At 47.3% G+C, this 27871-nt stretch overlaps 1 protein-coding gene across 1 annotated transcript in view; it reads left to right on the forward strand.

Moving 5' to 3' along the window:
* FMNL2 (formin like 2) overlaps positions 1–27871 on the forward strand; it is a 72673-nt gene that overhangs the window by 5520 nt on the left and 39282 nt on the right. Inside the window, 7 exon segments of the mRNA XM_026852537.1 lie at positions 6425–6505; positions 9948–10008; positions 10011–10023; positions 12062–12145; positions 13988–14140; positions 24933–25041; positions 26261–26337. Of these exon segments, the coding sequence (XP_026708338.1) occupies positions 6425–6505; positions 9948–10008; positions 10011–10023; positions 12062–12145; positions 13988–14140; positions 24933–25041; positions 26261–26337 (578 nt within the window).

Here is a 27871-nt window from a genome sequence, read left to right on the forward strand (position 1 = left end):
TTGCGTGGAAGGGTTTATTTCGGCTTGTGACTGGGAAATGGGCAGTAAGGGCCCTCTTGGCTGCACAGCCCTGGGTGAGAAGGTTGAGTCGCACCAGTCCCCGAGCCCTCCGGCTCTTGGGTGACACCCCAGCTCTGCCGAAGAGCAGGGTGGTGTTCCCCCAGGAGGGAGGGCTACCCGGCCTCGCTGCTTGGTGGGGAGTCCCTGCGCAGAAATCTGGTGGTGTGAGGTTAGGCTGCCTAACATAAGCAGTGTTCAAGATAGTCTGGAGAAGGGTAAGATCTGAGACCACAGAGGGACCCTCAGACTTGTGTTCATTTACGCTTTGGTTCAACAAGCGTGGACAAGTGGTTAGATCCTTCTCTAAACAAGGCAAAACCATTCATCACTAAGCTCTCTGTTACATCGTAAGAGATCAGTGCCACACACCTTTTCAGACAGGCTTGCTTCTGCTCCTCTTCCTCCTTTGCCACTGTTCATCAAGCTCTGCAAAGGGAAAATGGCATCCAGCCTTCCCACCTGTAAACCAGGTTTGGGGGGAGCAGGTTCTTGATGGTTTTTTTTTTAATTTTATTTTGGGTATTTTGTAAGATTGTGCTGGTTGAGATTGTAATCACACAGAGCTGTGGTGGTCCATGCCTGGCACTTTGAAGTCCCAAGATTGGGAGAGTGCCGACAAATATTTGCGTGTCCTTTGGATTCGGTCTGGGAGGTACTTTAAAGACAGGCTGGACCACGTCAGGGGTGCAGGCAGCCCTCCTGCCTGCTGCCCCGGGTGTTGGTGCACGGCTGATAAAGACAAAGAGGACAGGCGGTGACCGTTGGATGGGATTGAGTGAGGATCAGGGTTTTGTGGGGCTGCTGCGGCGTTTGTTGTTTGACACAAATATCTCAAGTGAGCCCCGAGCCTCTCTTCAGAAATGTGGTGAAGGGACAGTGATTGTGAATCCCAGAATCATCCGGGTTGGAAAAGCCCCTGAAGCTCCTCCAGCCCCACCATGACCCTCCCCCTGACCGTTCCCAACTCCCCCAGATCCCTCAGCGCTGGCTCAGCCCGACTCTTCAACCCCTCCAGGGATCCCGGGGACTCCCCCCTGCCCTGGGCAGCCCATTCCAACGCCCAACAGCCCCTTCTGCACAGAAATCCTTCCTCAGAGCCAGCCTGACCCTGCCCTGGGCAGCTTGAGGCCATTCCCTCGGGGCCTGGCGCTGGGGCCTTGGCTCCAGAGACTCATCCCCCCTCTCTGCCCCCTCCTGGCAGGGAGCTGCCGAGGGCCAGGAGGTCTCCCCTCAGCCTCCTCTTCTCCAGACTGAACCCCCCAGTGAAGTTGCTGCGTGTTACCATATGGTGCCATTAACCCTTTTGCCACAGAGATCTGGATTTTTCTGATGACATTCAACCAGGTGTTTTCCATATCCCTGCACATGCTTCAGTAGCCATTTACAGCTCCATTTTGAGAGCCTTTGCCTAAAAAAAAAAATGTTGTGTATACTATTGAATGTGCCCTGTTGTGGGTAAAGGACAGGATAGACTATCAGTGTTTTATTGAACGGTAGAGACGCTCATGGCGGTTATTTATCTGAGTTGCTAGCCGTGTGAGAGGTGGCTCACTGGACATCAGGGAGCGAGGGAGCAGTGGGAGGTACGTGCCCAGGGCACGAGGGGTCCAGGGCTCAGCGGTGTGGGGCCGGACAGGGCTTGGCATCTCAGCCTCGGAGGGAGCCTCTGTGGCTCTTGTGCCTCTTGGCCGGGTCCCTTGCAGAAGCAACGGTGACCTGGTTTTGCAGAAAATGAACAGTGGTGGAAACAGATCCCTCTGCCCCGTAATTAGTGCAGAGATGCTCGGCTGCTGTCGTTTTAGTCCATAATAAGGCGTATGACATGACGTACTGTCCTGGTGGCTGGGTTGCTGGGGCAGGGCTGAGCTGCCCTCCAGGTGCGTGCGGGCTGGGCTACGGGGGGTGGAAACGTGCGCCGCATTTACAGCGTCTTTGTGCCTCGGGAGTGAGAAGACACAGGTCTCCAGCGCTGCTTGCCCACCTCCTTTCTCCAGCATTCACCATCCCTGGGCTTTATTCACTCCGAGACATGCCCGGATACCGGGTGGGGTGTGCTGGGAACTTACCTAATGTGTATGAATCCTAAGAATGAAACAATCTAGGGAGGGTAATAATAATAATAACATATGTCACTAATGCAGAAAATGTCCTGAATGGTTTTGGAAGCAAAAGTTCTCTGGAAAAGTCACAATTTCCTGGTTACGGAATTAATACGTTTTCCAGATTTGGATGAACAAGAGATGTGTCGAGTTCTTTGCAGGATCACATGGAAGAGGAAATACAGAAATCTGGCAGTCCCTCCTCGCTGCTGAAGTAAAGGCTCCCAGCACCCCCTTTTTTTTGTATCCGCCAGAAAAGAAAGTGCTAATTCTGGAGATTGATGGTAAAAGAAGCACAGGAGCTGTGGTGTGCTCCCCTGTCCAAGTTTTTTTCCTCAATTCTGATAATTTATTACCCTAAAGGGAGGTTTTGAGGACCAGGTCATCTCACTGCTCTCTGGTCCGGTGCTGCTGGCTCTTTACATGTGCTTCTCCGTGCTCGTCTGTCATTGTGGCTTAGGGCACCACTCCTCAGCAATTTTTCAAGTAAGAAAGGGCCTTTTATCCTTGGGAAATTAAGTTAGTTTGCTTTCTAGGTGCTGACAAAGACAGGGTCGAGTTATTGCCGGTCTGTGCCTTTCTCCTTTCAGGGCTGTAGATAGTGTTGGTGCTTATATGAGTCACGTAGTGGAGATAAAATAGGTTTCATCGGGATTTATTAGCTTTGTTGTGTCTGAATGGCCTGGTCCAGGGGCGACTGGGAGGGGAAGCCACCGTGTCCCAGTCGTGATGTCACCCACTGGCTTACGCTTGTTTGCTCAGTGAAGTTGGGAGACTCAAAGAGGGATTTTAAACTTCATATGTGTGTGGTAAAAATCCCCAACCTCCTCGTTCACATAGCGTTAAACCCCTTGCCGTGTAAATTTTCTTATTTTGAAAGCAGATTTGGCCAGTGAGCGATTCCAAATTGCCAGAAGTGGAGAGAGGAGGAGCAGACAGGAAAAAGCTGCAGTTTTTAACTCGTTATTTACGGTATCTAAGGCAAGTGGATTAGGTGTGGAGAGCAGTGCCTCAGCGTTAGCCAGGAAGTGTGTTTGTCTCTACAGGGCAGTAAATAGTCAAGAAGGACCAGAGGACCTTGAGAGGACCCTGGCTGGCCAACCTGCACAGTGCTTACAGCATTCATGGCAAGTGGGACACCAGACTGCTGGTCCAACAAGCACCGGCCCTTCCGCCCCGTGTGAGCTCTGGCAGAGTGTCAGTTTTGGGGAGGAGGATGGCTGCAGGCAGACGTTTGGGGTGTCCTGGAGGCATCAGGGAGCCTCGGGCTGCCATCACTGCACAGCACTGAGCCCTGGTTCTTGCAGCTTGCGACATACCAGCCTCTAAACCAGCCAAATCTGGATAAACCGAGACCGTAACCATAGCCAGGAAAGGGCAGTTTTAAAGGCCAATCCCTCATGGCTTTCCAAAGCAGAAAATACACTTTAAGAGGACTATAAAAATGTTTCCAGGACTAGTAGATGTTCACCACAAGTGGTTCATGGTCACCATTGGTGGTATCTGCTGTTCATGGATAATGGCTTTAAAATCCTTCAACCCAAATAATTCCACTATACAGTAATGAGAAGCATCTTTTTTGATTAAGTCACTGTAGAGATTATTACATAAACACATAATTACAAACAGAAACATGTAGTGTCTGCATCACAGACCTACTAAATGTGCTCGTTGAGTCTCAAAGAATTTAATTTTGAAGACTTCAGATATTAAAACTGGCAGTTAGGAAGAGCTCCTGTCACTTTAGCAGATGATGACTGATCAGTTAGTGAGAGAAATAAATCTGTAAAATAGCTTCTCCGGAGGATTAGACTAAACACAGCAGAGCAACGTCAGCATGAGAGAACCCCCCAAAAGGGGAGGAATAAATAGGAGAGCTGATGTGGAGACACGCTAGTCTGGGACTAGATAAGAGAGCTAACGTGGAGCCTTGTTAGACTGGGACTCTGATGTCACCCGCCGCTGTTCAGGAGTGGACCTTTGGCTTGGAGCTCCACCGCTTTGCTCCAGCACTTCCAGGTGCAACCAATAATATTCAGACATGGTTACCAAGTGGCACAGTGAAAACACTTCTACCTTCATGGGTTTTTCCAGAGAAGGAGCTGGTTTTTCAAATGCTTTGAAGTCTGTGGAGCTAATCTAAAACTGTTGAGGGGGAAGGAAGATGAGAAACGATGATGGTCTCCAAGGTCCAGATATCTCTTAACTCTCCGCTAGTCTGCAATGGGCCAGATTCTCATCTAGAGCAAAGTGCTTTTTTTTTTTGTCTGTCTGCCAGCGTGAAAAAGTTTAAAAATGGGTTAATGGATGAAAATGGCTTCTAAATAACTTATATTTATGCCCACTGTAAAGCCACAGACCACAGTATCCTGAGGGGGCTGTAAGTCTGAGAAACTGTCCTAACAGCGGACTGTAGAAAGGGCAAAAATGAGCAGTTAACGATACTTAGACAGCTGGACTAGATGATTGTTGTAGCTCCCTTCCAACTGAAATAGTCTGGTCTAGTCTAGTCGGTTCTGTTCTTCTAGTTGATTTATTTTACTTGCTTTTTTTTTTTTTTTAAATTCCTTTGAAGTCCCCATCAACACCTGTGGGTGTTCCTGCTCCCATTTTCCGGAGATCTGAGTGCTGGGGCTGACCATAGTGTGCCCCTCGGGCTGTGGTAGGTGACTTCTGCTTGTGCCAGTGGATGTGTGTGATGGAGCCTTGGCACACCATTTCCAAACCTGTCTAGAACTCCGTCCATCTGTCTGGTGTGTCTGTCTTTCCCAGCACACCAGTAGCAGTTCCAGTTAGCAGCAAATTTAACTAGAAGGGTGTGAAAGGGATTGTCTGACCCGGGAGATGGGCTCCAAGCATCCGTGTCCACAGAGCCAAGAGGTGAGCGTGGTGCTGGGGGAGGATGGACTGGACAGACACCATTGGTGTCACTTTGGGCAGAGAGGAACTTTGTATTTCCTGAGCTGTTTTAGATAAAAAGGAAATGCCAAATTCCAGGACTGTGTTTGGCCTGTACGTGTGAGGCTGCATGGAAAAAAAAAACCCAAACCAGTTGTAAAAGAGGAAAGAAATGTCTGCTGTCTGTCTTACCAAGCTCTCGCCTGGGGTTGGTGCACCACAGGGCAGATTTTTTAGTTAATTTTTTCCTGCTGACCATGATGAATTACTTTTACAGCAAGCAGCAGGATAATAACAGGAACAACTTCTGGTGTTCAGACAGTACATTCTGGTAACTGGGCAGCAGTGTCCTATTCATTATGAAATACTTTCAGATAATGTAGTCAAAATTGCATCCTGACCTAATAAAGGGAGGTTTCAGATATCAGTTATAAAATGCAAAATTTCAGGAGGAAATTGTTATGAGATCTTTCCTCAAGGGAAAGGGCAGACTAGTTTAAAATTCTTGCAAGATACAAATAGTATCAGAACTTCTGGTAATGCTCTTAACAGGTTTGAACATAGCATACTGCTTGTAGAACAACTCGTGTTTCACAGCAGCTTTTGTAGGATAAATTTCAAGCTGACCATGCAACTGGTAAAGCAAAAATCCAGCAGCTCTCAGAATACAAACTTCACAGACTTTTTATTTGTCATCAGAATCTTTAATTCAGTTCTGAACGTGTCTGATGCTGGAGTGCGGATTGGGTGTCCCCTGTAAGGTTAGCAGTGGGAAACCTTTGGTGAGGAATGAGTCTCGGAGGCAGGTGGGAATGTCTGGGGATATTTCTTGAGTGGGAATATGACTTCTTTATTGCTGACATGTGCTGCTCTTCCATTAATTTTTCTGGAATTCGAACAATGAAATGATGAGACTTCTCCCATGGCTAGACCGTGCAGTGGTTTTAGGTTCGTTCCAGGTGATAGAAGAGGTGTCTTGGCTTTTGTGGTGATCAAACATGGACATGTGGCTGCTCTTCAACACTTCCCTTTCCTCTCAGTACTCCTGGCTAGCAGAAACCCAGTCATTTCAGATGTGTGTGTTTGTATGTGTAGCTAAAATTCAAAATCGTAATTGAATATGTAAGGTGTATTTTTATGCGTCCTATTTAAATATCAAATTTCAGAACATCAGGATACATGTAAATGTATTTTATTTGCATGCATATTGTATATGCATAAATTATATACTTATGAAGGTACATAGGAAACCATATTATAAATATAGACTGTTTAAATACATGTGTGTGCATGCATTTTGTATATATAGTAAGTAAATACAGAAGATGTTATAAAATGGCTGATGTTTATTCTTGCATCCTTTGCAGGAAAGGTTTCAAGTGAAGAATCCTCCACATACATACATCCAGAAGTTGAAGGGCTATCTGGACCCGGCTGTAACCAGGAAGGTGAGGAGCATCCTGTTCCTCTCGCCCATCCCTCGATCCTCAGCGAGGACGGTCCCGGGGTCCGGGTTGTTTCCTGCTTTTGTGTAAAAGGCCCCGTAAAACTCTCTGAGAAGAGTCTCAGAGATGGAACAAACTGTAGAGAGAAGTGGATAGAAATTGGGAAGACGCTGCAGTTTTCACAGCTCAGAAAGGAGAACAGATGTTGCAAAGAAAAGGACCATCTGACACATGAAACAACTTGTTTTAATAACTTTAGCTTCAGTAAACAGTCTGGCAAATTATCACTGAGCTGTACTCTAGGTCTGACTTTTCATGTGGGCAGTGCTGGTGGTGAATAAAACCTTTGTCAGATGGCACTTTTCTCAGCCGTGTGAAGGGGGTGTTGGAGTTCCGAGTCCTCTTCTGTGGGCATTTGTGTGACAGCAGTTCAGTGCAGCTGGTGCACTTCACCTCTCGCTTGCATTCTCACCTGAGGTTTCAGTAAAGATGTAACCTGGGGTGTATTTACGTGCCAGAGCCTCATCCATCCTTCTGCATATTGTTTTCTCCAAAATAGTTTCATAATCACACATGAAAGACTCAGGCACTTCACTTGGCCTTTCATGTGAACGCCGTGCATCCCTGAATGTGGCTTCTGTACTGGGATGGATTTGTGGCTGGTTCTGATATTTCTGCACCACTCTGATGGGCTTAGTAATAGCTTCCAGGATTTCAGATAACAGTAACCCTACATCCCATTTAGATGACCATTGCTGAACCTTTGGTATTTAACCGCTTTGGATATCAGCTCATATCCTGTGTTGATAGTTGTAATAGCCTTTAAAAAAACCCAACAAAACACCAAAAAACAAAACCAACAAAAAAAGGCAGCGAGAGCATAGCAGATCCTGCCATTGACTGCCTCTGCCTCGTCCTCAACAATCACTGCTTTGTGTTGCTGTACCATTAGCTGAGGTCGGTGCCTGCGGTAAAATCCGTATCCTGACACGGGGCTGCCAGGCTGGGGCCGCTCCAGCCGTGGCAGAGGTGCCCCTCTGTCCCCGCCAGAGCCCGGGGGCAAACACTGGCCACCCTCTGCTGCCAGCGCCCCGTCGCTAGCTCCTGTCTTCAAGGCTGCAGTAATGGCTTCTGACAGAGCTTCTCTTGTTGGAGGCTCCGACGAGGAGTAGGAAACCATTTAGTAGGAAACCTTCAAATTTGCCTGGAGCTGATTGTAGTTTTCTTTTTTTTTAAAAAAAAAAAGGTTGAACAGGGGTCTTTGTGTTTTTTCTCCTGGAGGGTTTTTGAAATCCGTTCAGTGTTTGGCTTTGTCCTGTGGTTGCTCCGTGGGCACACATTGAAGCTTTTCTTACCCTAATGCCACTGTGAGTCCCATGACTAACGACAAAAGCGAAGGAGCCTAAAAGTAACTCCTGAGTTCCTCTCTTCTGTCGCATTATGCTGTATCACCGAGCAGCCTTTCCTTATCCTGGGCTGCGAGGCAGAAAGATTTACAAATGGGCTTCTGGACGGAGCACGGTGTGGTGGGGAGAGCTCCCCTTTGCAGGATTATTGTTGTAATGGAGGTTGTGTCAGCGTTTTTGTGGATCTATCCATCCCCAGCGTGGCCAAGAGAAAGGGGCTCCAAACGCTGCTGCAAAATGTCCCTTTCGCCTTGTAATTGGGGTCAGAACGGCTCTTCCCAGGAAAAAACTGCTTTGTGTCTGAGCTGAATTTTGAAACAGGAAAATGAAAGTGTTGAAATGATGTATTTTTAAAGAAATGGCAGTTTGGTGGCTTCTGGAGCCCAGTAAAACACAGAGCTGGGTCACAGCCTGGCCTCGCTGGGGATGACGGTCCCGCGTGGGGCACGAGGGAACATGCTGCCTGTTTCCACCTCGCCCTCCCACCCCTGTCTCCTCCCTGCCTCTTACTACATCCATATTTTACCTTTCTAGAGAGGTAAGGCTTTATTCTGCCTGCAGTTATATTGTGTAAGCTCCCTCGGGAGAGAAGGCTCTGTGTTTTTGTACTCTGAGCTAGTTAACTGAGGTCCAGAGAAACTATGTCTGATCTCAGCTAGCTCTTTCAGAGTAAAAACTAATAACACCTTGTGTCTATTAGGACTTTACAGCGAGGCATCTATTTCAGTCCGCTGGTGGCTTTTTGAGCTGGGATTTAGTCTCACCTCAAGTAAGCCAGTGGTGCTAAATAGCACGTGCTAAAACCCCGGTGAAAAAGGCGGCTGATGGTGTTCACACCGGTCAGCAAGGTGAGGTAAATCCTGTCCTTTCATCATCTTCACCTCGGTGAACGAACCCATGAGAATTATGACTGCCAAGCAGTCCCCTTGATTCTACTGCGGGTTTATTGCGGTGCAGTGAGAACAAACCCTTTTCCCCCCCAGTATTCAGAGCGCAGGCCTACTTAGAGCAGCACTGCTTGCTCCTGAGCGTTTCAAGCCCTTTCTGCACACATCAAGTCTGTGTGTGGGATAACTGAGGGGCAACTTGGGTGTTAAGTACTGCACTTCAAGGTGATTACCCTCGTCCAGCCACTTCTGCTTGTTCATGAGGGAGAATTCACGGGAAGAACAGCTCCAGAAGGATTTATCCAGCTGTTTTAGCGCATTTCCATGGGCAGGGAGCACCAGGCGGGAGAGAAGGCGAGTGTCTTTCTCTGGGAGAGGAGGCGGCTGGCTCGCTCTGCACACCAACAGTAGCCCTGCGGCAAGCTGGTCTTGCAGAGGGTGGAGAGGAGCTCAACTTGAGATGGGCTGGAGTGCATTTATTTAGAGGTCTTCTGCCATGACCGGTGCTGCTTTGAGCTGTGAGCGGGGCTCTCACAGCATCCCGGGGAGGTTTTGCGGCGTCGCCCTTTCTCCTCCCCTGCGGAGATGACACAAAACCTCATCTCCTTCCTGCTGCAGCGTCCACTCCTGCCATTTTACAGCCTTTTCCCAAGCATCTAATTCTGCAGATACAACTTAGTGTGCACAAATTATTAAAGCACGCAGATGGCAGCACATGTGTATTTCATTACTGGCTCGCACCCACAGGTTCGGTTGTTACACAGAAATCGTGGCAGGTTTTTTGGTGTGGTGTCAAGTCGCGAAAGCGAGATTAAAGCACAGGCTGAGAAGGAAGGCCAAACGCTGTTGGTTCTCAATGGAGAGTCTGATACTAGAACAAAACTTTGTTTTATAAAGAAATGTTTATTTATCTACAGGCTTTTAATTTTCTTAATCCTGGAAAGTCAAAAATGCGCACGGGAACAGAAGTTATTTTTCTGAGCATGTTTTTGTTGACTGCTGGACTATTGTTGTATTCCTCAGGATTTAGAGGGGTTCTCAGTTTACCTTAATGTTTTATTTATTCATTCTGCACTGCGTGAGATGTTGATTTTTTTTTTAATAGCTTCACATGAGTCTAATTGTTATTTTTGCCTGCTCACTCGATTACAGAAATTCAGAAGACGAGTCCAGGAGTCTACTCAAGTACTGCGAGAACTGGAAATTTCTTTAAGAACAATCACATCGGGTAAGAATTTTTGATGTCCTTTGGTCTAAGATTTTTTTTTTTTACATCTACTGACGGATGCCTTTGAGAAAATCTCTCTTTGCACGTCAGCAGTGATACCACTTGATAGATCATTAAAGCCTGAAGGGCTTAGTTAAGGGGTAGCTGGGCATCTCAGGAGAATAATTCAGCTTTAATCCTTTCATGATAGGGTTCATCCACATCTCTGGGAAGGCTGTGAGAAGATTGCAGTCAGCTTCTGCTCACCCAAAGTCAGTCAAAGCAGCAGTGAGCATGATTCTGTCTAGAATAGTAATAGTATTGCAGCTATAAATATATATAACACACCCCCCCCCATGCTGTTTTATAGCTTTAATATGATGCAGTTCATGAAGCCTGACTGTCACTAATATTCCCAGTATTTTTCTTCTACAAAGCACAAAATTCCTGTCAGATAGCAAAAGTAAAATAATTGCAGAGATTTTTATGGAACTTGCTGTTCCCATCCACGTTTCCCCTCACCTCTCTGCTTTGCCTCTCGGGACCAGAAGCTGGGTCAGCACCTGTACATCAGCTGGGAAGATTTCTTCAGTGTTTTTTTTCATGAGCACACACTGTGTCCAGCTCAATTACATCGATTTTATAGGATGCTGCTCTTCTTTTGTGGAAATGATGTTTTAAACTGTGGGAGGGAGAGCCGTTCTCTCTCTGTGGGAGCCAGCTCCCAGCATGGCGTGCACGGCAGTGGGGGACCCTCACAAATATTTCCAACAAACTTCTCCTCAACCCCTTCTCTGGCTCCTGCTGTGATTTCCCTCGTTTTCTGACACAAAGGATTCCCCACCCGAGACTTAGGGCATCTGAAGCGTGAAGCTCTGCAGATTGATGACGGCTCACGGGAACGCAGAAGGAACCGCAGTGGTTCACCAGATAAATAAAAGAGGCTGACAAGACCAGCGTTTATTTATTTGGTTCACTTGGCTGAAAGATGGGTGTCAAAATACATCCCATAAAAATGCCAGGTTGTTTATTTTAGCAGGTAAACAGTAAAAGATTGAAAGCCTGAAGACTAGGATAACTCAAGAATTCCCACTCTGCTGGGAGCAGGGCATCGATAGCTGCGAGGCCACGGAGGCAGCACGAACCCGGAGCCCCAGTTCCCTCCCTGACTCCCCACTCATTCCAGTGGCACCTAACCCACTCCTGGTGAGGTTTCACCTGCTCTGTTGCGGTTCAGAGGAGAGCTGAGCTGGGGCTGTGCTGAGGCTCCTTGCTCGCCTGGCTTTGCCCCCACATGGAGGGATTTTCAAAACATCTTTGGCATTTTCAAGCTTTTGAAAGCTTTGGAAGAGAATAGACTTATCTGAATTGTGGCTTATTTTGTATAATTCTCAGGGGCCAAAATTCACAGTGACCAGTTAAAAAGAGAAGGCAAAATTACTGCTAAACACCATGGCCAGGATGTCAGATTATTCTTTTGCCAGTGTGCTGTCTATATGCTTTTAGGGATTGCTAGAGATCAGAATGTGACAAAAAATAAACCATGTCCCCGCGACTCAGGGGTTAGAAGGTGGCTGTGGCCATGCTCAGTGGTTCGTGCAGCCGGGGTGGAGATGAGCCTGGGTTTGGAGTGAAGCTGGGCAGAGCCGAGCTCCTCAGGCACCCATGGCCATCTCACACCAACGCTGTTATGGTGGGCAGAGCGGTTAGTTACCCACTCCGAAGCTCAGGACTTAGAAGAGCAAACATCTAGTTTCTGAGCAATTCAGGGTGTGCATAGGGGGTTTTATGGTTGGGTTGGGTTTTTTTGAGGGATGTTTTTCCCATCACAGTGCTGCAAAAAAGCTTGTTTCAGTACATTCGTAAGGTCCTCCAAAGGACTGTTTTAAAGTCCTCTAAATAATAAAGAGCATTTTTGAAAAGTCCTCTCTTCCTGAGTGAGAAAGCAAAGTTTTGCTCAGCAGTGCTGCCTTTCCTGCAATGGATCTGTCTCTAGTTTGTCTGACAAGAATTCCAGTAACTGCACAAACACTCTGATGTCTAATGATTTTTCTAACAGATGGGTCAGGGAGTTCCTGAATGAAGAAAACAAAGGCCTGGATGTTCTGGTGGAGTACTTGTCGTTTGCACAGTATGCTGTCACGTAAGTAAGACATGCCTGGTACTCTCTGGGCACAGCAAGAATCCTGCCATCTCTAACAGAGCAGGAGAGGGAAATGCCAGGGCAGATGCTCAGCTTTCCCTGTGGCAGACCTTTCCTCTTAGTAGCTCGATACGATGCTTTGGATGTACTTTAGAGCAGAGAAAACGGTAATATTAGTCCAAAACTTGCATTGGAACATTTTGCAGAGAAAAAAAGCCTAAGTTTAAACCTTGAGATTATCTCTAAGAGCATACTGACATTTTTAAGCTGTGGCCTCTGACCATCTCAGGGATACAGTGCAAAAAAAATATTCAGCAAATGCGTGGAAGCATGCAGGCTTCCTTAGAGACAGGTTTGCAATTAGTGCCCGGCCCCAAGGCCCACCCTGCTGCCCAACCTCCACGCACGAGCCACTTCTCACGAGGCTCCCGGCAAGCAAAGCTGGCAGCATCCTCTGCAGTAGATGCACTGCAAGACAACAGCAGTAATTGCAAGGTGATTTTGCAAGTTGGGAAGACTATAAAGCATGTTTTTACGATTCTGACATCTGGTTAGTTGGGAGTCGGATTCAGTCATTTAGGTAATAAATCATTAAATGTACTCTATTAAAACAAATTGGGAAAAAAATCATTATATCACACAATTTGAAATGAATATTCAGCGGAGGATCTGTGTTTGCATATCCACAGGCTTTCATTCAGGATGTTTTAGCAGTAGATTTTTGTATAAAAGCACACAAAAAGAAGCAGTGGGTTAAAGGTACTGTTGTCATTAGGAACTCGAGCTGAGTAGAGTTGATACTTTATTTTTAGAAAGATGCCATCAGATGTATATGTATATCACTGCACAGAAAAGAGACTGTTGGTGAGGTTGCAATAAAATTAATGAAGGAAAATTATATGTTTTAAGATGTTACTAATGCTGGAAAAAACTGTGCACAGCAAAAAGAAGTGTTTCAGAGACTTTCTTCCTAAAATTATACAAATGTACACGAGTTAGCTTGCTGGGTTTTTCCCCTCTCTAACGTGGTAAACATGAGTAATAACCTCAAAAGCTGTAAGGAGAACAAGCAATTTTTGCTCAAAATAGCAGTACAATGGGCAGTGAGTCAGAAATCAAAGAAAATCTGTAATGATCACGGTAATATATTGCATATGCTGAGAGATTCATAAGGGCCAACCAAGCGGTGTAAGTGCTCAGTCAGATATCGATGGAGGAAAGTGAATTAGTACTTGCACGATGGTTTATTGAAGTAAAATGGAGACAGCTTTAAGCGTTCCCACTCCTTCCTTCAAGGCAGGGCTGTTCACCAGCAAAGCGGCTGATGTTGCATTTATTTTACATTGAAGTAGAATAATCCATGGCTATTTGATCCTTGCAAGTGGTGTGCTCATGTGGTCAGCTGCTCCCTTTGTCAAGGTGGGATAGACTGGCTCTGAGGAAGGATTTCTGTGCAGAAGGGGCTGTTGGGCGTTGGAATGGGCTGCCCAGGGCAGGGGGGAGTCCCCGGGATCCCTGGAGGGGTTGAAGAGTCGGGCTGAGCCAGCGCTGAGGGATCTGGGGGAGTTGGGAACGGTCAGGGGGAGGGTCATGGCTGGGCTGGAGGAGCTTCAGGGGCTTTTCCAGCCTCGGTTGAGTGTGAGTCTGTAAGGCCCACATTTGCTGCACTGTGGGTTTGAAGCTCACCCTGAGGTGCAGCCAAAGGGAGGTCAGCCTGCTTTACTCTCCTCCTTGCTTTTGGTAATCTTCTGGGACCTGCTCCAGTCTGCAGACGCTGAGCAGGAGAATGCTACACGCATCTTCCCTGTCTAACCCGCCGTTGGCATTTCTATTTCCTTTCAGGTTTGACTTTGAGAGTTTGGAGAACAATGTGGAAAACTCAATGGACAAGTCCAAACCTTGGAGCCGCTCTATTGAGGACCTGCACAGAGGCAGTAATTTACCCTCACCGGTTGGCAACAGCATCTCCCGCTCCGGCAGACACTCGACTTTACGGTAAGGTGTTTAGTCAGGCAGTGGGTGACCTGCAAACAGCGAGTGCCCCAGTAAGGAGAGTCAGGATGGTTTTCCAATTAGAATGTTTTTCATCTGCCCTCTTCTCACAGAGTAGGCTTGACATATATAGGAAACCTGTCATTGTAGTGACGGTTTTGAGGTGGAAAGAAATGCTAAGCTAGTAACCCAGGGCAGCGGTACGGAGCGGTTGAGGAAGAGACAAGAATAACTCTGCCTCCCTTTCCAGTGGCGGAGTGATCTCAGGATGCACGATGCGTTTCCATCAGGTACAATGTGGCTTGCACAGAGGAAGCAATTTCTCTTCTCCAAAATGTCTCTCAAGATTTCCAGGGACCTGGCCAGGCTGGGGCTCCCATCCGGTGTCTTGTCCAAAAAGGTCTTTTCTAGCAGCACATTCCTTCCGTGCTGCTACGAACATGATTTTTTTTTTTTTTTTTTTTTTTAAAAGATCACTTCCATCCTTCAAACCTGCTGTTAATTCTAGCACCACCCCAGGCTTTACTACTCTCTTTCCAAGTACTGCTTTTTTTTTTTTTTTTTAATTTTGTGGAAAAAGCAGGATCTCTTCCCAGGACTGAATGGCAGTCAACTCTGTTACATTCCTTTGATGCTTCACTATTATAAACCAGACTGACTGCCACCTTCAGTCCAGCAGTACTGTTACCTCGGGGCACAGCTCAGAGTGCCAAATGCTTTTTGACTTTTTCTTGGCTTTTATGGAGTTCTGTTGCATAGTACTGTGAGCCTAGAAGAGTCCAAAAAAGATGGAGGCAGCGAGGACTTGCAGCTTTTCCCTACATCTTCCAGCAGAGGCTGAGTTTTGGGTTGTTAGTCACTGGTAATGTCGGCCCTTGAGCTGGTGTTGGGTGGGTGCCTTCCGCCCACAGCCTGCGTGGTAGTGGGTGGGATACATGGAAGATGTAGTTCACAGACATCAGGCAGCGGAGAGGAGGAGACAGACACACAGCTCTGGTAAAGAGATACAGGCCGTGGAGTCCAGCAAAAGCACTTGACCAGTTGATTTGGGTTTTTTTAAATGTTGCAAAGGTGGTCTCAGTGGTTTTGGTTTTGTTTAATCTTTGATTATTTAGACAGAGAAATGGTAGAGTCTTGTGCTTGCAGGACGATGTCTGATTCTGCTCTCTGTCTTTGGGAGGTGTACTTGTGATTAGTTACACTAGAAATGCATAAGTCAGGTATACATTACATGTCTCTTACATTTTTTCTCTTCATTTCCTTTTTCACATCCCCCTTTATTCCTTACCTTTTTGATATTCCATTTCAACATCCCCTTCCTTGCATCCTTCATTCCCCTCCCTCTTTCGCTCTTCTCCGATTCTGTCTCTCACATCCTTCCTTCCTCTGCTCTCATCCTCATTTCACATACCATCAGATTGGTTTCTCTGCCTGAACAACTTCAGTTCAAACGCTGCCAGAGCTGCTTTTCAGCCAACTGCCTCTGGAGCGGCTTCACTTTGCGCTCTGCTGATGAGGCTTCGAGCCGGAAAATCTCGTAAGTCCCCGGTGGAAGGTTGCCCGCCGGCCGGGCTGCACAGGCATGGGAGCCACGTGGCTAGTGCTGCTCCCCATGCCCTATAATCTGGTAATCACACGTCTTGGGAGAGCGGCCGCCTGAGCATCAGAGGGAGCTTTCACTCTCCAAAATGTGTGGTTATCACATTATAACTTCAAAGGGTAGTTTGCTTCCGTAGAGTGGGATTTTTCTAAAAGTAAAACGTGGTTTACTTTGAAACAACATACTGGTTTTCTTTATCACACTGCAAACAGTATTCTTAGTTTCACACCTAAAGCATAGAGCCCTTAGTTACGCTCTGTGTTATTTCATAATTTTTATTGCAATTGGTGATTTATTATCATCAATTTTATTACAAATATATAGAGACTTCACTCATATCCATAACTGGCACAGAAATGCAACCTAGTACAGTGTTTTTCAGCCAAGTGCTCTCCTCCTGCCTGCAGATCCATCTCTGTTACCAGGGCACCTTGGGCAGAAACTGCCCAAGCTTTATGTGGAATTAGCATCTTTGGTTTGTGTTTTCATTTAAAAAAAAAAAAAAAAAAGCAGCTTTAAAATGTGTATTTTTTCAATAGCTGGAGACTGTGTGTATTAAAAAGAGTAAAAGCTAAAAGTAGATGGGAAGTTTTTAAGAAGGATTTTTTTGTATAATTAATAAATACTAGTTAACTAAACCAGAATCTTTTCCTGAGGACAAGCTGGGTGCTCATCACATTCAGTGGGTGTGCAGGGTGGCATTTCTGGTTAAAACCAGGAGGTTTCTGCCCCATCGATGTGTCTGGGACATGCAGAGACCCAGGGCATGGGTTCTGCTGTGTGGAAGCTCCTCTTCTTTGTTGTGAAAAGCATTCAAGGGAGAGAAAGGGAGAAGTGGATGGAAAAGGAGAAGGTTGACAAACTTAACAGGGTAATTTAAATTTCAGGAGCTGGACTCATCCCTGCAGTGCCCTAGCAGTATGAAAAATGAGAACAGGTTTGGCCCGCATTCCTTTTTGTTAAAACAGCAAGAAGTTTTGGGGAGACAGTGTTTCATGCCTGCTTTAACACCGTTTTTTCTCATTTTTGGTGCCTGTATGGCAGTGTCATGGCACCAGCAATCCTGCCTGTCCTCAGCAGTAAACCTGCCGTGGCCCTCAGCACCCTGCTGATGTGTGCTGCACATGTTTATTGAGAGCAAAAGGAAGAGGAGATAAGCACAAAGCGACACTAGGGACTTACTGGAAGGTGTATAACCCTTGCACGCTCGCAAACAGTGCAGCTCCATCGCAGTGAGCAGCCAGGCAGGGCAAGCTCACTGCGGTGTGCGCTCGCCCGGCGGTGACGTGGGCACGGAGGCTTTCTGTCTGCTCGCTTGCGTGGCTGAGGCTACCCGTTCCTAATTGTGACTTTAACTGGCTTCCCGTAGCTCTTTTTAGTAGTGCTAAACCCTGCCAATTCCCTGCTCACTGGGTTTCCTTGGCAACTGAGGGTTGGTTTTTTTTGGTTTGGTTTGTTTGTTTTGTTTTTTTTTTTTAAGAGGAGGCACAGAGATTTGGGAAGCAAACACCAAAATGAGGGCAGAAGGATAAAAATGGGGATGAACCTTTGGGGATTTATTGCTGCTTTTTTGGGGAGAAAGAGCATTACTTTCACATGGGAGTCATACTCTCCTGTCAGATAAATATTAATGCAGACTTTGTGATGTCCCAGCCCATTAGAAATTCCCTTTCTTCTGAGTCAAATACTTCAGTTTTTATGTGGATTGAACTGAGAAACTTAATTTCTTTCTTGAAAATCTGGAGAGTCCATAATGAGAGAGCGGTCCAGGCAAACGTATCTTTATCCATCAATGGGCTTTGATTGCACCTGGTAGTTTCATGTAGCCTGCTTGGTGGTGGTGTGGAATGTTTGTAGGTAACAGTAGTCCTGGTTGAACCGGGGGAGAATCTGCAGGACCCGTCTGTGTTTGCAGACAGAGGGGAAGAGGCACGCTCCGGGCTTTGCTGGACGTTCTGTGGGCAGTGCATGGTGTGGCAGAGCCGAGCTCCTCCCGGCTGTGCAGTCACGTCCGTGGGCACACACCGGCTGCGTGGCCTGGCAGGACGGGGGGGAGGCCAAAACCAGAGCCGTTTCAATTTATTTTCTCACCTTTTTTAAGCAACAAATATCTCCTCAGCTTTACGCATTAATAATCTTCCCAGATTCTGTTAGATGAAGACAAACCCAGCAGGCTCAAAGTCATTTTATTTTCTTCCCATTTGTGGCACAAACCAGCTTTTGTTGCCTCTGTTTGAAGGGGCAAAAATGAGACATTTTCGGGCAGCAAGGCTGCCTGCTCTGCCTTCCCCTGTACGGGTGGAGGAGCTGCTTGCACCTTACTGGTTTTAATGTTTAAGGGGTGAAATGCTGGGGTTTCAGCCCCAACCCCAGATTCAGGCTGACATCTGGGTGATCCCCCAGCCCTTCCCAAGGGGGGGTGAGTTTCCCTTCAGGCTCCCCCCCCAGGGTGGGTCCTGGCAGACAGAGCCATTGGGTAAAGGAGCCCCAGGGGTCCCGCAGGGAGTAACCCAAGGTCAGGTGTCCCACGCAGGGATAACAGCCGGGACCCCTCGCAGGAGGGGCAGTGTCTGTGTGTGAGGGGGGTGCCCTGGGCAGAGTTCCCTGTTGGGGAAGGACCTCCCGCCTCCCCGGGACTGGGCTCCACTCAGGTCTGGCTTTTGTAAACGCGGGCTCTGTAGGGATTCAGTATGTGGCTTCCTTGGTCTGATGTGTTTGGCGTGTTGACCTGGTTGCTCCCATCCCTTCTATGGGAGACTGCATGTCACCGTTTACCCCACCCATTGTTGGTCGTGTGGTGTCATTGTTGGGGTCAGTGGGATTGATGTCAATTATGTATAACCTGATAGGCCTGTTTGTACCCCCAGTGCTCACCCATGTACTGACCCTTCTGTGTCCAGTACAACCTGGTTATTGGTTCATCTTGAAGCTGGCTGTGTCCTTTAGGCCAGGCCTGGCAATTGGCAAAACAAGGGACTACCACTGAGCACAGGCTCGTGGTCCTTCCCTCTCTGGGCCTCATCCCCTGCCGGCGGGTGCAAGTTCAGGGTCCCCACATCCAGCAGACCCAGCTTGGAGCTTTCTCTAAGAGATCAGAGAAACCCAAAGTTAGTCAGAAGCGCCAAAACCTTCCTCTTCCAAAGTCCCTCTCTGCTGTCAGAAGGACACTCGTAATACAAACACCACCTCTTCCAAACCTCCAACGACAAAATTGCAGAAATGTGATCCAAACCCCAGTGACAACCAGCAGTCCCAGCCCACGCAGAGCTGGGCGAGCTGCCAGTGGGACGGTGAGGGCTGTCCCCAGCTCTCCTTGCTCCTACTCTGAGGGGGCCAGTGGAGACAAATGGGGGCACGGTGGTTGTTAGCAGATGACAAGATACAAATGATTGGAGAAACCAGCTGTCATTTGTATTGGTTATTAACGTGGCACATTAGAACTCTGCACCTCTGGACTGGGCACACGTCTTTGTTTTAAGCATGAAATTCCTCCCATTGCAGATGGTGGAGAGGGCAGGAGTTTGTCTTGAGATTCATGCTCACTCCCCATGGTGGAAAGGGCTTTTACTTACCTTGAGTATCCCAAATTGGTGTGTAGGTGTTTTTATTATCCATCTACAGGTCTTTGGTGTCAGCGTGAGCTGTTGACGCCCTCGAGTGTTTTTTCTGTGTCTTGGTTGTACGAAGTGCTGGATGAGTCTGGGACACACTGGACATTTTTAGCAGTTCTGGCTGATTGCGTTAATGAAATCACGTGGACGTGGAGGCAGGAGTAGTTTAGCAAAATTAATTTCTTCAGGCTGGCTGGGCTGAATGGTCCTTTTCACCTCTCTGTGGGCGGCTGGTGGGTGGAAGCGCAGCCTGGGCTCCAGAGACACCATGGCAGTGCCTTTACAAGCACCAAATTAACTACAGTGTTAACAAATTGAATAAAAATGATGAATGAGTTATTTTTGATCAGAAACGTACTTCTGTTAGATCTGGGCGAGAAAAAGAACCTTAAACCCTACTGCCTATTTTCAGCAGAGTTTTAGCCTCGGTTTTAAAGGCTGTTGGTTTTCCCACGCGGGTGCAGCGTCCCGGCTGGGGGGAGGCTGGATCCTGCCTGCTTCCCCCTACCTCCAGCAGCACAGGCACGAAGCTGTGGAGCAGCTCCCTCCCCACGTGCGACATCCCATACCCACTGCTGGTGGCTGGCAGGAGGAAAGCATTACACGCTGCAGGAGCTTGCACATGGTCAGGCTTTCTGTTTCTGCTTTTTTCAGAAGTAAGGTTTTATAGTTCTTCTTTAAAGGAGGGGCAGAGGAAATAAAAGAGGAACCATCTGAATTTAATTACCAGGATAAATATACTCTTGGTGACATAATCTTTGACCTGCAGCAGACAGGAAATCAAAACCAACGATTCATCCAGATGCTCGGATCAGCCTAATGTTTAGTAACAAGAAATGAAATAAAAGCAAAAGAAGATCATCCGCCCTGGCTTGGCTCACGTCGCGTAAAGGGAGGTGTTAGAGCTACTGCCCTGCCTTTAGGAAAGAAACAAATAACATCAGGGGTCGTTGCAATTGCCACTAATACAGAGGAAGCATCTCGAGCCTTAGTTCCAGAGTGTAGAGTTGTCGTAAAAGAGTTTCTGTATAAAAAAATCCTCATTAATTCTTGGCATTCATGTCTCCGCGAAGAAATTTGCATCTGTTGAAGGGAAGCGATCTAAATCTAGGGCAGAATCCCATCTGTGCTAGAGATATTTTCTCTGCACTGCAGCTCTCGATTGCATATTCTGTGCCCGTGTCTCAGCCTAATTGTAAACTAAGAGGGGTGGAGGCTCTGCAAGAGGGAGGGTGTGGGCTCTGAGTGTCTCTGATTGCTGAATAACCCACCCCCGGCTGGGGCCGGCGGGAGGACTGGGGTGGGGAGAGCACAGAGCAGGGTGTGCAGCCGGGGCTGGAGCCGTCAGGGTCATTGTGGGCTTTGGGAAGGAAAACACAACAGCTACTTGGGGTTTTGACTGCTTGGCTGGTCGGGAGAATCCTCTGAGCGAACATCCCCAGGCTGCAAAGCAGCCATTTGCCTGCCTGCGGCTGGACGGGATGTCCGCAGCCCCTGTTGGCTTTTTGGGGGGCTTCTCCACTTTTTCAGAATGTTGTCTTCACCTCCAGCCTTCCTTTGGGTGCCTGCGTTTTGGTTAGGAAAGCCCTGCGGGTAGTGAGAGGTGTAGAGGGGAACATCTCAGCCCGGGAAGGCTCCACCCAGGGTGAGTTCCAGGGAGGTGGGACCCGCGGTGCTGCTGTGTCCTGCTGCCCTGCGGAGTATCCGTGCTCCCCGAGGCTGCTTCTCCTCGCTCCCCCAGCAGCTGGAAATGCCAAATTCTGGCTTTATGGTCATCTTTTCTTAGCTTAAGGGAGACTCGCTCCCATTTGTTGCAGCTGAGAAAACTCTGTCAGATGTTTAAAGACATTCTGATACTCAAGGAGTTGATACACCAGGCACTGAGGAAAACTTTTTTTCTTCTATCAGTCACACGATAAAGATCTAATTACGCTGCTTATTTAAAATTTAAAAGAAAATAATGTATGCAGCCTTAAGTAGTTTAAATCTGAGATAAATCATTGTAGGAATGATCTCTGTATGACTAGAAATGACTTTTACATCTTTTGATTGCAGTGTTTTTCATATTTAGCGAAATACGTATGGAAACACGCTAGTGCTCCGTGGTTACACGTTCTCCAGCCAACACTGGCAGCGCTTCCACACCTCCCAGTTCAGACTTGATGTAGGGCTCCCAGTTAGAGGTTGCACTGCTCCTCTTTTGTCTCGGGAAGGGAGGTTTGGAAGTTGAATGTGCCCCTCCTCGGGGTCTGGTCCCCAAAACCCAGCTGCCATGCTTTAACCACTCGCTGTTCTCAGGAAAACTGGGTCATGTTTCTCACAAACGTGAAATCCGTCTGCAGTGCCCTGAGCTGATTTATGCATTCATATATATGGGGGGGGAAAAAAAGAGCAGCAGCAATTTGACTGAATTCTGATTTGAATTTTGGGGTTTCTTTCATCTCGGTGCTCCTGGAAAATGAAAGCAAAGGGGAATAATTGCCACAGCCTGCGAGTGGCGGGCTCTGCGCGGGCACAGGGGTTCCTCCGGAGCTCGCTGCCTGTTCCGCTCTCCTCCCGTGCCTGCCGGAGCTGCGGAGGCTCCTGGGGACACACAGCAAGGGTGCTGCTGGGCTGCGGTCTCTGCCTGGCACACCATGCCCCCAGATTCCCCCACTGCACCCCCAGACCCCCACCGTGCCCCCAGACCCTCGTGCCAGCTACCTCATTCACTTTGTTTTGTATGTTTAAAGTGACAAAGTTTGCAAGTACGGTGTCTGTGTCAGGGAGTGAGCTAGTGAGTCAGAATAACACTAGTCTGTTATTACTTGTTCACCTATTTATTTTTAATCTTTGCTATTAATAATAGTAATGTTAATCACTGATTTTCAAAGCTACACCTCTTCTTTAAACAAAATGAGTAGCACGGGTTACCCAAGTAACTGCACAGTAGCATCAGCAATAAGTAGGGCAACCCCCCCAAACGCACTCAAAATCTGCAGAGGAAAGAAAGAGGAAAAGAGTGAAGCGTGGTAACGCCACAGCCGTGTCTGACGCCCTCTCTGATGCTGCCCAGGGCAGGACGTGCTTAGAGCACTTGCTCCGTATGAGCAAGGTAGATACCCAGTGATGTTTCTCCTGCTACGTGCTCCTGCTTCCAGCAGTCTGTAAATTCAGACATCCTGATCTAAGGATTGCATCTTGTGTTTGATAGTTCTTGATGGATTTTTTCTGCTGTCAACTGGTGTAAGTGCTTTTGGAGCCCGTGTCAGGCTCTGGGCTCCGTAGCAGCCGTGCTGAAGAGCTCCTGCTCTCTGGAGCCCTGTGTGCAGGAGTGCCTCGAAAATTGCCAGGTTTGCTTTGATCCTGTCACCTGCTAATTATATGGGATGCCACATACTTCCCATGTTAGGAGAAATAATGACAGATCATTCCCCATTGACTCCCTCTGTGCCACTCATGCTTGGAGTGTCGGGATGGTTCTCAGACGGAAAAGGTCTGCATATGCCCTGGAAGCTCTCTCGTTCTCCAGCTCACCCTCTCACCCTGCCTCAGTGAGCATTTGCAGTTGGGCTTCAAATCAACTCGGTTGGAAAAGCCCCTGAAGGTCCTCCAGCCCCACCATGACCCTCCCCCTGACCGTTCCCAACTCCCCCAGATCCCTCAGCGCTGGCTCAGCCCGACTCTTCAACCCCTCCAGGGATCCCGGGGACTCCCCCCTGCCCTGGGCAGCCCATTCCAACGCCCAACAGCCCCTTCTGCACAGAAATCCTTCCTCAGAGCCAGCCTGACCCTGCCCTGGGCAGCTTGAGGCCATTCCCTCGGGGCCTGGCGCTGGGGCCTTGGCTCCAGAGACTCATCCCCCCTCTCTGCCCCCTCCTGGCAGGGAGTTGCCGAGGGCCAGGAGGTCTCCCCTCAGCCTCCTCTGCTCCAGACTGAACCCCCCCAGTTCCCCCAGCCGCTCCCCAGCAGACCTGTGCTCCAGACCCTGCCCCAGCTCCGTTGCCCTTCTGGGTAGCAGCACTGATCTGTTTAATTTAGGGGCTGGAGGCAGAGCTAAGGATGCTGTAACCCCAAAACTTCCCCACTGCGGTTGTTCTCCCAAATCAAAGAGAAGAAGAGCCTTCTCTAGTATGTTCTCCAGGCTGCAGAGGTGGCACTGGTGAGCATGAGGCCAGCTGCACTTTGTCTGAAGAAGCCTTCTTTGAACTGGAGGTTGCATTTACTCCTGCAGCCAAACTTCATCTCTGAATTTCTCTTTCCTCCCCTGGCAGAGTTGCTCTTTGCGTAACAAATGTCAGAATTTACACATCACTGCATGTGCATCGTGTTATTTTTCTTTCTGTCTTCCTCTCAGCAGATTTCTATATTTTCTTCCTCCATTTTCAGGCCCGAGTGTGATAGTTGGAAAAGCAGAAGGATTACTGTGCCTGCCTAGAGGTTTCATTAGGCTCTGAGGTGATGCCGTTCTGGTCTCTGCTCTCACCTGCATAGGTGTAAATCAGGAGCAAACCTCTGGGTGAGCTGCAGCCAGTCAAGGACCTGCCTGAACCATCTCTCCAGGCTGTTTTTACACTGTAAATTGGGGGAGCAGGGTAAATGATACGTTTTTCCAACCCCAAACACCACCCTTCACCTTCGCTGTCGTCGTTGCCCACAGTGCTGCTGGCTGGGGCTGCTCCTCCGTGTCCCTGGCACAGCCCGGGGGGGGGTCCCGTGGGCCCCCCCAGTTTGGATGGGGTTTGTCCTGCAGTGTGCTGGTCTCAGGGTTCCCCACGGACACCATCGGCCTGTTGTGGCAGTTAGTGAATCACTGTCAAAAGAGTTTCTTGACCGTAATAATCTTCTCGTTGCTTATCCAGTTTCACACACGTAAGAACATACATGTATTTTGTATGGTGGCCCGTCTCCTTGGCTCCAATTTCCTGTGCTCAGCTCACAAAGCATGTTTTTTCTTAAAGAAAATAAGCAGTATCTCAGGAAGAGCTGAAATGTGGTTTTCATTTACTGTGCCATAGAAATAACAGATTTAAAGATTTCCCTTTGTGTTTATTCCTTGTACTTATTTAATTGAATTCCATGTTGATTTACCAGTTAGGGGTTACAATTAAAACAGTTAATGCCTCTTTTCTGAGGAAAGTTCCTAAGGGCTGTATTTTCCTCAAATAATTTGGAGGGCTTTCAGAAAGCTCAGCTGCAGAATAGAAGAGAGGCACCATTCTTACATGAAATGCAGCGGGAATTAATACATTTGCTGATGCCTACGAATGTTCAGTTCCATTAAAAGTCCGTGACATTGCTTGGGCAAAGTAAAGTGCAGGGAAAAAAGAAAATTCAGCGTGCTCCTGCTTGAGGGTGAATCATTCTTTCCCCAAGGTGGAGTTCCCCGGTTTTGGATGGGCCAGGTGGAAGGGCCCGGCTGGCAGCTCGTGGCTTGCGCTGGCCCTGGGCTGAGCAGTGGTCTGGCCTTTTTTTCTGCTTTATTTGCATGTGTATTGTCCGATGGTTGCTGCAGAACTGAAAGGTGTCTGCATTTTTACCCATCCCTTAACTCTTACCACCTGAAAATAGTCTTGTGATTGACAAGAGCTGTTTTTGTTTGCAGGTATAACACCTTGCCAAGCCGAAGAACATTAAAAAATTCCAGATTAGTGAGTAAAAAAGATGATGTTCACGTCTGCATCATGTGTTTACGGGCCATAATGAATTACCAGGTATTTCCCTTTTTGTTCTTTTGGACCACGTAACTCTATTGTTGTTGGGACAGGGGAGGAAAAGGTTAGTGGTGAATTGTTAAGGTAAAACTGATGCAAAGGTTTAAATTCTTACTCATTTTTAGGCAGTGTAGCTGGGAAGCAATGTAACCTAGTCCTTGTGTACCCGTGCAGATGTTTTACTACAGATCTGAAGGCACACGTCAATGAGAGCGTGTGTGTTGGGCCGGCTTCTGTGTGCAGCCATGGGCTCAGTTTGTAGCTACACAACTGAGGTTATTTGTCTCAGAATTTAATGCTAACACTTAGGAAATACAAGATTTTTTTCAGAAGAGCTGTACGCTGATGGAAAAGCCAAGCTTTTGCTCTTGTTACGTGCTTCTGGCAAGGCAGTTGCAATAACCGCAGGTCAAAGAATAAACTAGACCAAAGCTAATCTTATTTTCACGACTTTCTTTTATCTTCAGTGGGATGCTGTGATCATGTGGCATGCCCAGGTAGCTTCAGACACTTGGGATTTTCTGCTAAAACAGTAACAGCTAGAAGTTACATGCTTCAAAGAAAGGCTGTGGTGAACACCTTTATTACAAACTGTATGGCCATATGAGGTATTTCTAACACGGCTGCGTATATCAACTCTGCCCTTGGGCATAGCAGCTCCCTGGGATTTACAGTGAGTCTTACCCCTGATGGGAAGGATGCAAACAACGATCTTGTGCTAATAACCAATACAGAGTTTTCCAAAGTAGTTCTTTTTTCATTTTTGGAGAGTAAAGCCAGCAGTACTCGTGCGATATGTGCATGATGCAGTCGCTCTGTGGCAGCATGCGTGCTGGAAAACAAGTGATTTTGGCAGCTAAACTACAATTTCTCTTTAGAGAGTAGATGATGCACTTGGCTGTCAGAATGAAAAAGGGGTTGGAGGGAGGAAAGGATGAGCAGAGGGGTTGGCAGTCATGTTGGAGCAGCTCTTGGACCCCGTTTTGTTGGCTGACATGGCCAAACCCATTTTTTTCACCACTGTTAGTGACAGAGAAGTTTTCAGGCACGGTGGGAGATGGAAGTGTCCTGCCTGACTTGGTAAACTCGACAATGTTTTGTTTGACTTACAGTGTTGTGCAAGACTGCCGCCAGATCTGTACACAAGATATTTGTTGGATTTTAAAAAGAAAAATGTCAGTCACAAAACTGAAATAATGTTTTCCCCTTCTCTTTTCAGTATGGATTCAATATGGTCATGTCGCATCCACATGCCGTTAACGAAATTGCACTAAGTTTGAACAACAAGAATCCCAGGTAGGCTGCGCTTGCTTTTAGAGAGTTTAAGAAGTAGGTAAGTTAAAGAGTACTTGGAAAGGGATTCCTAGGGCTATGTTTATGCACAAACCTGTAGCAAAAATCAGACCTCATTCTGAATCGGATTAAATCTGTGTTATGGTGCAAATAGATGAGCAGTTGCCATCTAGTTCCTTTGGTTTCAGGAGCTACTGACTCTTCAGCTGAAAATGTGATGCATAAGCACTCCGGCTCTATTGCAGTGCAAAGAAGACCCTGCTGATAATGAGCAGCTTAGCGTGGGATTTTCCTGAAGAGTAGGAAAATCTTCTTTACAGAATTTTGTCTGAAAGATCCTTAGATTGAAATTTCTTCGGGTGAGGGTTTAGTTCTGTGCCACGGTAACAGTTTTGTAAGCGGGCAGTGGAACTGAGGGCTGCGGGGCTGTGTGTCCCCTCCTCTCCCCCCACACCCTCATGACCCTGGCAGCCTCCTCCAGCAGAGCCTGGAGCCGCTGACCTCTTGCATGTCTTAACAAAACCAAATCTGAGGTACTGATATTTGCAAGGCAAGGTAAAACCAGGGCATGAGACTAAACTACACAGCACTATAAATGTGTCTGTACAACCTTTGCTTAGGCTGTCCACTTGCCTTAGAGTGCACTGCTTGAAGTCTTGCCCTGATGGAAGTAGGTGCTTCCTTCCTTTCTTTTATTTAGCCCTAAGTCAGCAAGCTTGGGCACAGGATAGATGGGAAGGATGTAGGAAGTTTATTGTTTTTATTATTTTTGGTGTCCTGTGCCTGGAGACTGGGTGATCAAGAGAGAGCCTAAGTTTTCATTTTTGAAAGAAGTAGGGTATTCAGATTTATGTTTATTTAGGGCAAAAAAAGCGCTTTCAAATGTGGCTAAAATAATCTGAGGACAAAACTTCATCAGCCCCCCGGGCTCTCTGCTGACAGAGATCACCCCCCGCCTTGCTCCACACACGGCTCGTGGCCCGCCCTGGGAGTGGAGATTCCTCAACATCTGTAGTAAGAGCCCCTTGATCCTGTCTGAGAGAACTTGGATTTTCTTCTTGTGGCAGGGAAAGAAATTGATGAGTAAGAATTGAAAATGATACATTTAAAATTTCCTAGGAAAGTGAACATTTTATCTGGTTTCCAAAGATAGCCTTGACACTTTGAAAGCCAAAAGGTATTTCTTTTTCTGTAACATCTGGTTTGAATCAGTGCTTTAGCATGAGACTAATTTCATATGTGTCTGCATGATTTTACTATCTGCTCAGAGCTCATCTGGCCATAAAGTCCTGTTGGTGCTTTTGCCTTATGTGAACCCTGTAAGGGAGTACTGGGGATTATTTACATTAGCGTTACACTGAGTCTGCTGCACGCTTTTCTCTCTGTAATCCCTTGTCTCCTCTCATTAATATGCCTGTGTTAGCACTGCTGTCAATCAGTTGCCCAGATTTCTGATTCAAGTGGGGAAAGACGTGCTAAGGCATCCTATACTTCAGCGAAACACGTCTTTTTTTTTTTTTTTTTTTTTTTTTTTTTT

The sequence above is a fragment of the Athene cunicularia genome, assembly GCF_003259725.1.
Source record: "Athene cunicularia isolate RWA chromosome 7 unlocalized genomic scaffold, athCun1 chr7_part1, whole genome shotgun sequence".
NCBI classification, from domain to species: domain Eukaryota; kingdom Metazoa; phylum Chordata; class Aves; order Strigiformes; family Strigidae; genus Athene; species Athene cunicularia.